Raw genomic sequence first — 13,844 nt, 5'->3', positions numbered from 1 at the left:
TTGACAGTGCATGTCAGAGGAAAAACCAAGCCATGATGTCCAAGGAATTGTCTGTAGAGCTCCGAGACATGATTGTGTCGAGGCACAGATCTAGGGATGGGTTCCAAAAAATGTATGCAGTACTGAAGGTCCCCAAGAACACACTGGCCTCCATCATTCTTAAATGGAAGAAGTTTGGAACCACCAAGACTCTTCCTAGAGCTGGCTGTCCAGCCAAACTGAGCAATCGGGGTAGAAGGGCCTTGATCAGGAAGGTGACCAAGAGCCCTAGAGTTCCTCTGTGGAGATGGGAGAATCATCTCTGCAGCACTCCACCACTCAGGCCTTTATGATAGCGTGGCCAGACGGAAGCCACTCCTCAGTAAAAGGCACATTCCAGCCCACTTGGAGTTTTCCAAAAGGCACCTAAAGACTCTCAGACCATGAAAAACAATATTGTCTTGTCTGATGAAACCAAGATTGAACTCTTTGGCCTGAATGCCAAGCGTCACGTCTGGTGGAAACCTGACACCATCCCTACGGTGAAGAATGGTGGTGGCAGCATCATGCTGTGGGGATGTTTTTCAGCAGCAGGGACTAGGAGACTAGTCAGGATCGAGGCAAAGATGAACAGAGCAAAGTACAGAGAGATCCTTGATGAAAACCTGCTCCAGAGCATTCAGGACCTCAGACTGGGGTGAAGGTTCACCTTCCAACAGGACAACGACTCTAAGCACACAACCAAGATAACAAAGGAGTGGCTTTAGGACAAGTCTCTGAATGTCCCTGAGTGGCCCAGCCAGAGCCCGGACTTGAACCCGATCGAACATCTTTGGAGACCTGAAAATAGCTGTGCAGCGACGCACCCTATCCAACCTGACAGAGCTTGAGAGGATCTGCAGAGAAGAATGGGAGAAACTCCCCAAATACTGGTGAACGTTTGATATATAGGACACTTTAGTAATGCAGTTATTGAACAGTTGTCAGTAATTTTGGTTTAGATTCATACTTATCAATTATCTTCCTTCACCTACAGATTTTCTGTTTGTGTGACAGAATGAAGTGAAATACAGACAATGTCTTTCACAAAATACCATGCACTTTAAAATGTTGTTTGCTTTTTTTCGTATCCAGAACAATTACTTTTATTCATGTAAACTGTCCACATTTTAAAAGGAAATGTATTTTGATTTAAATAGCGCCTGATGTGCTTTCTTTCATACAAGTATGGTCTAATGAACAAGGGAGTCTCTTCAAATCATTTACAAGACCTAACCCACAGCAGGCAGAAAGCCATTACCAAAAGGGACTTGAGTTGGACTCTACCTCAAAGACTAGTGAACATCTCTGATATACACAGAGCGCTAACATCAATAACATGCATGTCAATATCTCTGGCTCAAAGTAGGAGGTTGACAGTATCACTACTTATCTTTGTGAGAGGTATTGACAAGAAGCGGCAGCAATTGGGGATCCTTAATAAATACAAATACAGACTTAAAAAGCAGCACCTCCACAGTTGCCATAGCAGGAGGGAGAAAATGACACTCAATCGAGTTTTGCCCCTCTGCATAGTAAAATACCATGGGCAGTGCAGCAAGCCAATGCAATTATGTACTGATACTTGCAAAGACATTGAATTCTTAGAGACATGGGTAAATGCATCACTTTCACTGTTGCGACATGTTAAAAGCTTCAACGTGAAAACAGATTACAATAGCTGATGGCATCAACATTAAATAAAATGGCCACGGGTTACATGATTCTATATCTCTGTACATCATTTTATTTACATGATACAATTTTGCAGTAATGTTGTGTAACAAGATTATATGCGCAGTACATAAATATAATGGTTTGTACAAACTTGCATAACTAAAAAGGGTTAAAAAGGTTAAAACATAGATATTAAAGTGAAATCTCACAGCCCTACAGCGTGAACAGCAGGACCAAATAAAACAGAAAAACGAAAAGAATCTAAATCAAGAGTGAGTCCACTGGACCAGTTCTGACTACTGAGGAACACAAGCACTTACTTGCACACATACACAATACTCATCCACCATCCATCCAAGTCTACTGGACTACACTTGTGTTTAATAGATAGCATGTGACACGCACTCCACAATATAATCAAACATATCAGCACACATACATTAAAAATAAAAAATTAACAAAACACAGAAGTGAAACATTGATCAAAAGATTAGTGGACCTAACCCTTCCAACCTCAGCAATCTGGTTCATTTAGGCTTTTTGTCATTGATACAACAACCCATGCAAAACACCCCATATCCTCATAAAAACATGGACACGAGAAGGGAGGAAAAAAAGAACACAGAAAGGGCATCAACACTGTCACATGACCTGAGTGGCTGGATGAGTGAGGTCAAATGACCCGACCTTGATCACATTGCAGGAAGTCTTCCTCCAATTTCCCATCCACCCAGTCAGAGGCAGCGCCAAGTTTCCCCTTCAAATGAGCATCACAGCATCAAACCTAAATACTTCTTTAGGAAATAATCTTTAACGGATACAAGTAAACCTAAGCAATGTTTTTTTAGTGCAGCACACATTGCCTGAAGAATGAACCAGTGGAGCAGGCTTGTATGACACAATGATATTCGGTTTGATTCAGATGCATCTCTGATGAGAGCCAATAAGGTTGGAATAGAACACATCCATCCAGCCATCGTCCAAGTGTCAGGGGTCTGGCTGCTTTCCCCATGCCTACTGGATGATAACTTCATCAATTCAGATTCATAAGCTCCTCCAAGATGTTCTTTAGTTGACTAATAAATCAAGCTTTTTTTTTGCGTCACTACTTCACATCTTATCTCACAATAGGGAAATGTGCTTGAGGACCTCCCCTGAACCGAGGCCCCATGCAGCACAGAAACAAACATGTCTGGTAGTACATATAAAACAGACTCCACGAGGACACCATGACACATTATGAGATAAGTTGAGCAAAAACAGCTATTTCCAACATATGCCAGCTGTGACCAGCCACTGCGGGAGTGATCCAGTCAGGGCTGTAACAGTCTCATAGGCAAGTGTCCCCCCCCATCCTCAGAAATCTCAACAATACACAGAGATAGCCAGTCACAAAAGTAGTTAACACATCAGATCGCCTACTTGACAACAATCAGACTCCCCCATAAACAGTGAGAATTAAGCCAGGTCCAGGCGTAACCGGAAAAGCAACATTTGTAGTCTGTAGTATATATATATTTTTTAACATTTTTGATCTTTCTCATTTTCTTTAATCATAAGCACAGACACCGACAGAATACAAAAGAAAAAATGTGATCGTTCATGCATTGCAGGAAACTGGACCCCCTCCATACTGTAATTTAAAAAACTAGTCCTTTAGAACGCAGGTCAGCACGAGTCCTTTTTTTGAATCCATTCACTCAATGTTCAAGGTCAAAGTGAGAAAAGGTCTTATATTCTCTGGATCTTGTCGGCCACCACCACAGGGTTCTCCTTGCGGATCTTGGCGGCGGCCTCTGCTTTGTAGTCATACGGGCAGTTGTGTTTGTCTGAGTAACGGTGGAGTCCACAGAACAGGTTCCCACAGCGGCAGTCAAAACCTGGCAGATTAAAAAAGGTACAGTGAGTCACACTAATAGACCTGGCTCATATCAACTCATAGAATTATATGATAAGCCACAGCCTTCTTCAGGTGTAACTGACTGAATAAGCAGTAATGGAATGTTTGTCATCACCTGTAAGGCCAACCTTCTTGCGGCACATGAAACACCTGTTCTTCTTCGGTTTGGGGGGTTCGGGTAATTTGGATTCGTTACTTCCAGCCGCACTGGGAGGGGAAGCGGAGGCGATGGGCTGAGTGACCACTGGAAAAATAGGGGAAAGCAAAATAAGACCTCAAAACTGGCCCAAAGAATATTCACAACCACCTCCCATCACAGGCCTGTAACCACTCACACGTGACCCCCCCCCATGAGGCTCTGAACACCCATATGAGTCAGACACCCACCAGGTTCTGCAAGCTCTGCTTTAGGCGATACTTCTTCCTCCACACAGGAAATGCTCATCTCGGTCATCTGTTGGGTAACAGGAAGAGCTGCTCCTGCCCCACTACAGCGAGAGAAAGAGAAGCTACAAAGTTTTACTCCAAATCGTCCACTTCATTCTAGCCGTCTCACTCAGATGTAATGATATAACAAACGTGGTGCAAGATAAGCGACAGTCATTTGGTGTGGATTGGTCTTAAAGAATTGTTTCCATGGTGATTTCTAAGTAGCAACAGACAATCACCTGGCAGCTTCGGCATCAGCTTCAGCGGCAGCAGCGGCAGCATTATTCAATGTGGCCTCAATTCTCTGGATGGCAGAGGCCTCCATTGTGGGGCTACTGGAGACACTGCCACCTAAATGAGAAACTATTGGATTTACTAGGAGAAAAAGGTCATGACCACAAACCTGAGTCTTAAGGCATCTACTTCTCAAACAGATAAAAATGACCAAAAACGATGAACAGTTTATGGAGGAATGGCAGATCTTACCCATTGCACTCAGGGGGCTCACTCCTCCATTGTTCTGTCTGGTCAGGTGGTCCTTATAGCAGACAGAGCACATGCCACTGGTCCTGGGGTTTCCAAAGAAACCACAGCCGGTAGCACAAAGCATGGGTGCTTGGCTCTGATTGGTCTCCTGTGCCATCTCTGCTGGGTAAATTGCCCTGGACAGAATCAAACAGACACGCTCATTAGAGAGTGAGACGTGTGGCCTACAAAAAGTCAGGCAGAATTTCATCCGTCAAAAACAGAGATACGATGGTTCTCTTATTTGGGGGGGGGCATATGGCTGGCTGAGCCCCTTCTAATGATTCTAGTACAGTTATTAGCCTATCATTTGACAAAATGTCTAAACATAACCAATTGTTAGTGAGACAAAGCTGTATACAGTATTTGTCCAGTCACGCATCAGACAACATTCAGTACACAGATTACCGATAGAAGATAATGAACCCTTAACGAAGAAGCAATATTATATTCCAGCATTTTAATCTCTCTGGCCTTGAACTGCTTACCGCCATTCTAAAAGCACTGCCACTTCAACAGTTGAACCTGAATGATCTCGCTCGCCCTGTACATCAGGGTCTCAGTGGGTTTATTTTGAGCCACATTGAAAGTTCTCTAAATCAGAGATTTTATCTCCACCTTTTGATAGCCTCACTGTCCGCAGTTCAGTTTTTTACATCTTCATACGTTTAATCACCATCTGTTTCAAGTCACTCTTTCTGCACTGAGTGAATCAGTGCGGTCTAAGCCTAGTTAAGAGTTAAACATCGAGATAACGTCGCCGGTGGGCTCATCGCAGTCAATATGCAGCTGCCTGCATTGTTATCGTCAACACAAGGTCAACAGACAAGACAGGACTCTTTAAACAGCGGGTGGGATGTGCAGTCTTCAATCATAGGCAAGAAACAACTTGTCCCTCTGGTTGAATCACTCACTATCACAGCCAGAGACAAAATAAAGTGACGTATGAGACTCGGCCCAACCAATCAGCTAACGATTTTCAACTGGACACAAAATTAACAGTCAGTTAGCATTAGCCAAGCTATAGCCCACTAATATTTTCATGGGAAGATTAACTTTCAAGCAAGAGTGGGGGGCGGGCCACAGAAATAATGAATTAAATTACTATGGCTGGGGCAGTTGTATCACTCAGAACCAAATGGGCCCCATGCAAAAAAACAAAAGCCAACAGTATACGCCATGCTTTTTTTGCGAAATGCGTTGGACGGTTTCCCCGGAAATGCACTGCTATCGCCCCATCACGTGTTACTGCTGACTACAGTGTTGTTCACCGTCCCATGCTGCGTTCCTAACCAAGTGGGACGTGGGAATTTACCACCATAGAGTTAAATAGGAATCTAGATGGATAAAACCCATTTGGTATGGAGGGCTTCTACCGTTTTAAATGTAGTCAACTGGGTGGGACCTCCTATGGGTGAAGGAAGGATCACATGATTCCATCCAGGGTCATCAGGAGGAATCAGACAATTAATTATACTTGTGCGCAAACATTCAATAAGTGTAGGAGGCAGTAAATCGCCATCATTGGCTTCATACCGGATTAAAACAACACACTTGTAGAAGTAAATTGACTACTTCAAAATTGATATGTTTTCAACGGTGCTGCTGGTGCGTTCAGACGCAATAATGGGACACACAATATCTATGTTTACCACATACGACTGGGAAAAATCTATTTCAACGGCCCTCCAACTGATAATTATTAGGACTGTGACGGAATTTTACACCAAATCCAAACCGTTAAAAACCTGCTGTATGTATGCATGCATGTAAGGCGTGTGCTATAGCTTGGAAAATACACCGAACAAAAATATAAAAAAAAGCAGCATGTAAAGTGTTGGCCCCATGTTTCATGAGCTGAAATAAAAGATCCCAGAAATGTTACGAATGCACACAAAAAAACCAATTTCTCTCAGATGTTGTGCACAAGTTTGTTTAGATCCCTGTTAGTGCGCATTTTGCCTTAGTCAAGATTATCCAGCCAATGACAGGTGAGGTGCGGGGGGCTGCCTTAAACCGACATCCACGTCTTCGGCGCCTGGGGAACAGTGGGTTAAATCTATTGGTCATGGGTTGTAGGTTTATGGGCTATTTCTCTTAAAATATATATTTCACTGACTTGCTCCAGACTGGTCAGGTAGATGCTGAGTGAGTGGTGGGGAGGGCCTGATGGGTGTGTGTGGTTGAAAAACCACTACAGTTATTGACTGAATCACGTGAGCGAGAGGAGAGCGAGCAGCACGCGCGCATGTCGTGACATCTATTTACCAGTTGTAGGTAGGCTATTTAGATTGTCATTATGGAGACACCCATTTCCAACCCCTTTTCCAGAAAGCATTAAAACTCTACAACTGATGCACATCAAGAAATAATGGAGACAAAGCACTGGAAAATGATTTTGGGCACATGACAAATCCACTCAGAGGAGGTTTAAAATGCATTCTAATGTTGACTGCTGTCAAGCGCAGTGATTCATGCATGCTCAATTCTTGGAGGTTGCCAGAGTGGAAATCTAAAATGGAAGTTGTGGAACTCCCTCGCGTGGTTCTTTTTTTTTGTGGGGGAGGGAGTCCTAAATGTAGACTAAATGTGGATAATTATACATTTGCCTCTGTTGGCCATCAAGTAGCCTATTAACGTATACACCGTTGAAATTACAATATCAATGGAGTCAAATCAATTTGTGCCACCTGTATAGCCTACCTGGAGCCGGCAAACCAATGTAATAAATAGTCTATAACTTCAGTTTATTGTAGCCTGATGTTCTTATGAACGCATTAGATTGATGTAACAGTAGTCAGATTAGGCTACAGAAAAAAATAAAACATAGGAACATTGGCTGTTGACAGCATATTGAGTTAGTCTGTTCATTTTAACTAAGTAAGCTGCTAAATCGTTCAGTTTACATCTAGTCTACATCTTGTCTAGGCTACTGTAGACTGAAATGAGATGTGGTCCTATAGGCAACCTGACTTTATCTAAGCAAACTATGGCATTTAATTAGAATCATAAACCCAGATTTTAGTCTGTGTCCTACGCCTATTGAAATGACAAGTAAATCTGGCAAATGGGCCATTTATAAGAGTTCAGTCTTAACATCTAGCGCATAAGAACAATTGCCAGAAAATAGCCTAACATTAGTTTATGTTCATCCAAGTGTTTCTTGCTCAGAGATTGAGATTCTCTGTCCAACTTTCATATGTCAAACTCCTGACAGATTTATCTATAGTTATGCACATGCTCAAAGGGGATTTATTTACAAATATAAACCTGGTTTGAGCCCCGAATGCAGATTGGCTGAAAACAGTGGTATATCAGACCATATACCACAAGTATATCAAAACGGTACTTATTACTGTTCTAATTACATTGGTAACCAGTTCATAATAGCAATAAGGCACCTCGGGGGTTTGTGGTATATGGCCAATATAACACAGCTAAATGGCTGTATACAGGCACTCTGCGTTGCGCTTAACAGTCCTTAACCGAGGTATATTGGCAATATACCATACCTCCTTGTGCCTTATTGATTAATCACAACAATCAAGCGAGTTAATAAATCGACATTCATTGATGGAAAATGATCTGGCAAGTTTAATAAGGGCAAATTCTTTGCCATAGCTTGCAATAATTATTTTGAGGAACCCCAAATTTTGCTTCTAATGTCTTCACAAGTTAATATGATATTCCTTCTTCATTACCTCGATAACGGTATGAAAAAAATTGCTTATTGTATAGATATGGCAACTCCTCCCTTGCTGTAAAAAAATAAAATAGGCCTAGTTTTCAGGTCATTTGGGCAGGTTTTTTGTTGTAGAATGACGTAGAAACAAAGTTGATTCAACCAGTTAGTGTAACAGTGGTGTTACTCTTCTACACAACTCTTCAATGAAAATATATTACAAAAATAAAGTATTACCTATACCAATTAAAAGAGTGTTGCAGGGTGAGGCCCATTGAAACTATGCATTAACAAATTCCATGACAGGTTTTTAAATATGTTAATGGTAGCTCTTTAGAATACTTTGGTTTAAGCAAATATTTGCGCTCGCTCTCTTACAATGCTGTTACACAAGTTCTCTGAACATTTAAATGAGGGATATCACCTTTTGCTGTGACAGATCTTTCAACATCTCATAAATGTCTGTCTTTTCAGTCCAGCTCTCACAAACACAGCCTGATTAAACACATACGTTCCTCAATGAATTAGTCATTGTGATTACTTGGGCTAAGCTTTAGTTTGTGTTGTACCTCACCAGACTGATCAAACTCTAAAGTGCCTGCTTGTCATCTCTGTAACCACTTCAAAACACAGTACCAGCCAAAAGTTGACACCTACTTATTCAACGCGTTCTAAAACCCTTGAATGAGTAGGTGTGTGTCCAAACTTGACGAACTGTACTTTGAAAACAGCCACTGCGCATTTTTCTAATAGAAATCGCAACTCGCACGTACTCAACTTTTTATTCGCACATGTAATGCTCGCATTAGAGCCCTGCAAATTGACCGCCCGCCAATGTGGCTGGTAAAATCTGCATTCGTAGCCTCCAATACCTAAATCTACTCTCATTTGGCAGGTGTTCATTTTATGCCCTGCTAGACTGCCATTTTTAAGTGTTGCCATATATTTTCAAGCAGATTTAAGTCAACACCAACTAGGCCACTCAGGAACGTTCAATGTTGTCTTGGTAAGCAACTCCTGTCTATATTTGCCTTGTGTTTTAGGTTATCGTCCTGCTGAAATGTTATTGTCCATGCTGATGACAAGCATAGCCATAACATGATGCAGCCTCCACCATGCTTGAAAATACTATGAGTGTTACTCGCTTTGTATTCAGGACTAAAATAATCTCCACATTTTGCAAGCCATTGGAAAACCTCGCTTGGTCGTTGTGGTTGAATCTGTGAAATTCACTGGTCAACTGAGGGACCTTACAGATAATTGTATGTGTGGGGTACAGAGATGAGGTAGTCATTTATAAATCATATGAAACAGTTGTTGCACAGAGTGAGTCCATGCAACTTGTGACTTAAGCAAACAACTTATTTAGGCTGGCCATAAAAGGGGTTGAATATTGTCATTTGAACATTTTTAAACATATCTATAAAAAAAAAAAATCCACTTTGACATTATGGGGTAGTATTTGACATCCATTTTAAATGCAGGCTGTAATCACAAAATGTGGAAAAAGTCAAGGGGTGTGAATACACGTCCCATTGTGGAGTCTGAGCATGCAGGCATCGACATTGAGGCCATCTCCAGTTTGAAGTAGTCAATTTTCTTTCTACTACTTCTTAGTTGGCAAACAAACTGAAAGGGTGCATACTGCCAGCTAGAGTGTTTGAACTGGTATAAAGCCAAGGTTGGCGATTGACTGCCACCTATAGTTATGGAATGTTTACTCACAAGTATAATTCCTTGACTGATCACTCCTGATGACCCAGGTTGAATCATGTAATCCCTCTTCGCCCATAGGAAGGCCCACCCAGTTGGCTACTTTAAAATCGTGTGGAAGCCCTCAATGGCAATGCCAAAACAGGTTTTATCCATCTAGAGCCCTCGAACTCTGGTGGCAAATTCCCACCACACTGACTCACATGGACAGGGGTATTCGCTTTCGCCTGTTACAAGCAGGGTTGACACGCTGATCTCAAACAACCTCGCTAGCCAACAGCTCGGGTGACTATTTTTAGGCAACCCTGGAAGCACCACTAAGGTTTGGTTACATCACAAAAAGCCGGCTGGCACAGCAAGACTGTGCATTGGTTGTTTATTTATACAGGAACGAATGTAGGGCGTTTAAATTTTGTAATATATTTCTCAGTCAATCTTTAGCTACATACCAGCCGATTAAACTCAACTCCACAATACTATGGAGTTGCGCGGCGACTAGTGTGGGCGGACTGGAGATCCGGCTTAACATAAAAAGAATAGCACCCAATTACAACATTATACTGTATAATGCCACGTTCAAAACAACTGGCGAAAAATTGTTTTGAACGGTCATCCATCTCCAGACCTGAAGCTCATCAACGTCATGAACACGGCATAATTGGGTGGTATTCTTTGTGTGCTAAAAATCAGTAGTTTGATAGAATGTCGCTCAACTCCATTGTAAATCGTGGAGTTCGTTAGCTACATACCTACAAGCTGCAAACCCACATGCATATGTCTTGCATTGATAGGAAATGTGTGTTGCTAGCTAACTGATAAGCCAACAGTCCTATGATGTTTAGCTATAAATAATATATATTATATGAAAATCAACATGAAGGAAAATGTGCTGCCTGCCTACTGCCACGACCACCACCCCCCTACATTAGGGTCCAAGGACAAAGTTTACTTTATATCGAAATAACGTTAGCCAACTGACAACGTTATATAGACAATAACACTATAATGCATCTCAACATATAATAAATCCATACAAACAGACTGGCGAGCAAGCTGGAACGAAAGCTCAGGCCAACGATTCAGACACTGCAGCCAGTGGAGGCCTCGACTGCTCTGTAAATCCACTGAGTCATGCTAGCTAACGTTAGCTAGGGAAGATTGCCATTCCGACATCTAGCTAGGTAGCTAACGTACTGTACTAGATATAGCAATAAAGCTACGGCGTTGTTTCCTAACTATACATGACATGATTATATTGCAGTAGCTAACTACCTACTGATGAATAATATATGATTCAACAATATATCCAACGTTAGCTAGCGAAATGTGGTTATTCGCAAATCACCATTATTATATCTTACTAGTTAGCTAACGTTAGCACTTTGTCATGTCTTTGTTCCTGCCAGACTCTTCCTGTTTTGGCAGTTTAAGATGAACAAATACTTTCGGTACACCAATGACTAATTACATACATCTAACGTACGTTAAATAAAATGGATGCCCATTTCGACAGACGTTGGTTGCTAGCTACGTTAACCATATAAAATATTCGAGGTTGAGGTTGCCTCGAGATGATCTGCACATCACACTCTCGTCAACCATCATCGACCACGATGATGGAACTCAAATGGTTGCCGTTTTAGGTAGCTAGTTAACGTTAGTTAGCTGGCCAGTTCTGTGATGGTTACAGTAACTCCAATGTTCCCTAACGGTTGTTTTCCGTGGTGAAACTGTTCTGACCCCCCCGAAGAAAAAGCTAGATATACGTGACGCCAACTAGCCATTTTCACTTCGTGGACAAAAACAGTAAGTTATCTAGCTAACGACGGTAGGTAGCCAGCCGTTTGCCCTTAATACTTCACCATACATTAATTAAACTGGATAAAAATTGCTTAGACTGACCTGCATAGTTATGACATTTTACCTTAACTTGTAAAAGTAAAAACTAGCTGGTTGTAACGTTAGCTAGCTAATACAATTTCGATATCCTTTCAAACTCACAGTAAACAACTGTTAGTTAGCTAACATTGGCTGGAAAATATTTTTAAAGGCATTTCACTTACCTTATTATTGGTGTAGTTTTATAGTAGCTTAATTGAATAAGAGGGTTCTTGCTCCGTGGGTCGTTCGGTGTTAGAAAAGCCCTGGCAGACTCTCCGTTTCCCCTTTCTGCGTTACTAAGGGCTCCGTCAGAGTTTAATCCCACCAGCTGGCTAACCTAGCTACTGTTTTCCATCAGTTGTGCGTTTGTTGCCTTAGTAAGAGGAGGCGTGGCAATACACGTCATGGAAGATAGCGACCCTATGGTTGGAGGAGAGAAAGGTAGGGACACCCCTTTTCGGTCGTCGCGAATATTTTAAACACATACAGGACAAGTGTTAGGTACAATGTAACCATTGTGAAGACCGGCAGTGGATGTTTTGGAAATCAGTGAATTTGAGCAGTCAACGCCCCCAAAAACCATCGGTAATCATTCGTCATCGTTTTTGCATCAATCGTGGCTTGGACACGGTGTAACAGCAAAACAACCGAGTAAACAATGACTGTATATTAGGTAAGTAAATCATGTCGAACTTGAGTAATACCTTGTTGACGTTACACAATGTCATACTAATGTTAGCACTGACTCTTGTAAAGAAAATATTGGGTATAGTTTAATTTCAGTAATGGCAATGAACAATCATTTGAACAATATAAGACCACAAGAAAAGGAAAAAGCACAGAACAAGACAATATAAAATATGAGGGTTATCAGGGCCCTAGCCTTTTGGGGGACCTAAGCGAGAGAACATTTTTAAGTATTACAGCTAATTTCCTGTAATTCTACCCATTCTGCCACAGGTTGAGATAAGTTAAGCAAATTTCCTGCAAATCTACACATTTTGACTGGTAAATGAGTGTCACAGAGGCTCTCCACACGGCCAAAACTGACTCGCTCCTTTGTTCTCATCCTGCTAGATCTATCCGCTGTCTTCAACACCGTGAACCATCAGATCCTCCTCTCCACCCTTTTAGGACTGGGTGTCTCAGGCTCTGCTAACTCTTGGATTGCATCCTGCCTGGCAGGCCGCTCCTACCTGGTGATGTGGAGAAGATCTGTGTCTGCATCAAATACTCGCACTACTGGTGTCCCTGAGGGCTCGGTTCTAGGCCCGCTCCCTCTGTCTATACACCAAGTCACTCGGACTCTGTCATATCCTCACATCAGGGATGGGCAATTTTGATGGGGGTGGGGGCCACAAACAAATCTGAACTCCTCATGAGGGTCTGCAATTGCACACTGGTCTAGGTACCCAGATCCATACCCCCCACATTGCAAGCAAAACATGTGTCCCCACTCTTGACAGCAGATAAATAAATACAACATTGTTTGCAATCTACACATTTTGCCATGGGGTGGAGAGAAATTGATCAGTTTTACAGCAAATTTTCTGCCATTCTACACATTTTGCCATGGGGTGGAGACAATGTTACAGTTTTAAAGCAAGTTTGCTACCATTCTACATATTTTGCCATAGGGTGGAGAGAAATGTTTACAGTTTTTAATATATCTGAGTGAGACAGACTAACAGAATCAATGGGGGCCTCCCCGCAGGCAATTTGACCATGATAAGTTTAGATAGTTGAGCGGCCAGCTAATTAGCAATAAAAAAAAAATGCAAGTGACCTTGGACAACACCTTGTCATTCTCTGCAAACATCAAAGCGGTGGCTCCTGCAGGGTCATGCTCTACAACATCCATAAAGTATGACCCTACCTCACACAGGAAACAGCACAGGTCCTAATCCAGGCACTTGTCATCTCCCGTCTGGACTACTGGCTGGGCTCCCTGCTTGTGCCATCAAAGCCCTGTAACTTATCCAGAATGGATTCCCCCCCCCCAAAAAAAAAAAAAAACCT

General features: G+C 42.0%; 1 protein-coding gene across 3 annotated transcripts; it reads right to left on the bottom strand.

Moving 5' to 3' along the window:
- Positions 1 to 1,742: 1,742 nt before the first annotated feature.
- LOC106563319 (AN1-type zinc finger protein 5) lies at positions 1,743 to 12,181 on the bottom strand. 3 transcript variants are annotated; one of them, XM_014128825.2, is made up of 6 exons: positions 12,008 to 12,181; positions 4,511 to 4,686; positions 4,264 to 4,387; positions 3,983 to 4,083; positions 3,711 to 3,839; positions 1,743 to 3,575 (listed from the first exon to the last, which is right to left on the bottom strand). In XM_014128825.2, exons 2-6 carry the CDS (start codon positions 4,665 to 4,667, stop codon positions 3,427 to 3,429), a joined length of 660 nt encoding a protein of 219 aa, XP_013984300.1. In that variant the 5' UTR covers positions 4,668 to 4,686; positions 12,008 to 12,181; the 3' UTR covers positions 1,743 to 3,426. The 3 variants fall into 3 exon arrangements, with proteins under 3 accessions (XP_013984300.1, XP_013984301.1, XP_045545920.1); XM_014128826.2 differs by having other exon boundaries at positions 4,264 to 4,375; XM_045689964.1 differs by having other exon boundaries at positions 4,511 to 4,734; positions 12,008 to 12,161.
- Positions 12,182 to 13,844: the final 1,663 nt, after the last annotated feature.

The sequence above is a fragment of the Salmo salar genome, chromosome ssa11 (assembly GCF_905237065.1).
Source record: "Salmo salar chromosome ssa11, Ssal_v3.1, whole genome shotgun sequence".
In the NCBI taxonomy this organism is placed as follows: Eukaryota; Metazoa; Chordata; class Actinopteri; order Salmoniformes; family Salmonidae; genus Salmo; species Salmo salar.
The sequence above is the reverse complement of the archived record's forward strand: the minus strand, read 5'-3'. Positions and strand labels throughout refer to the sequence as shown.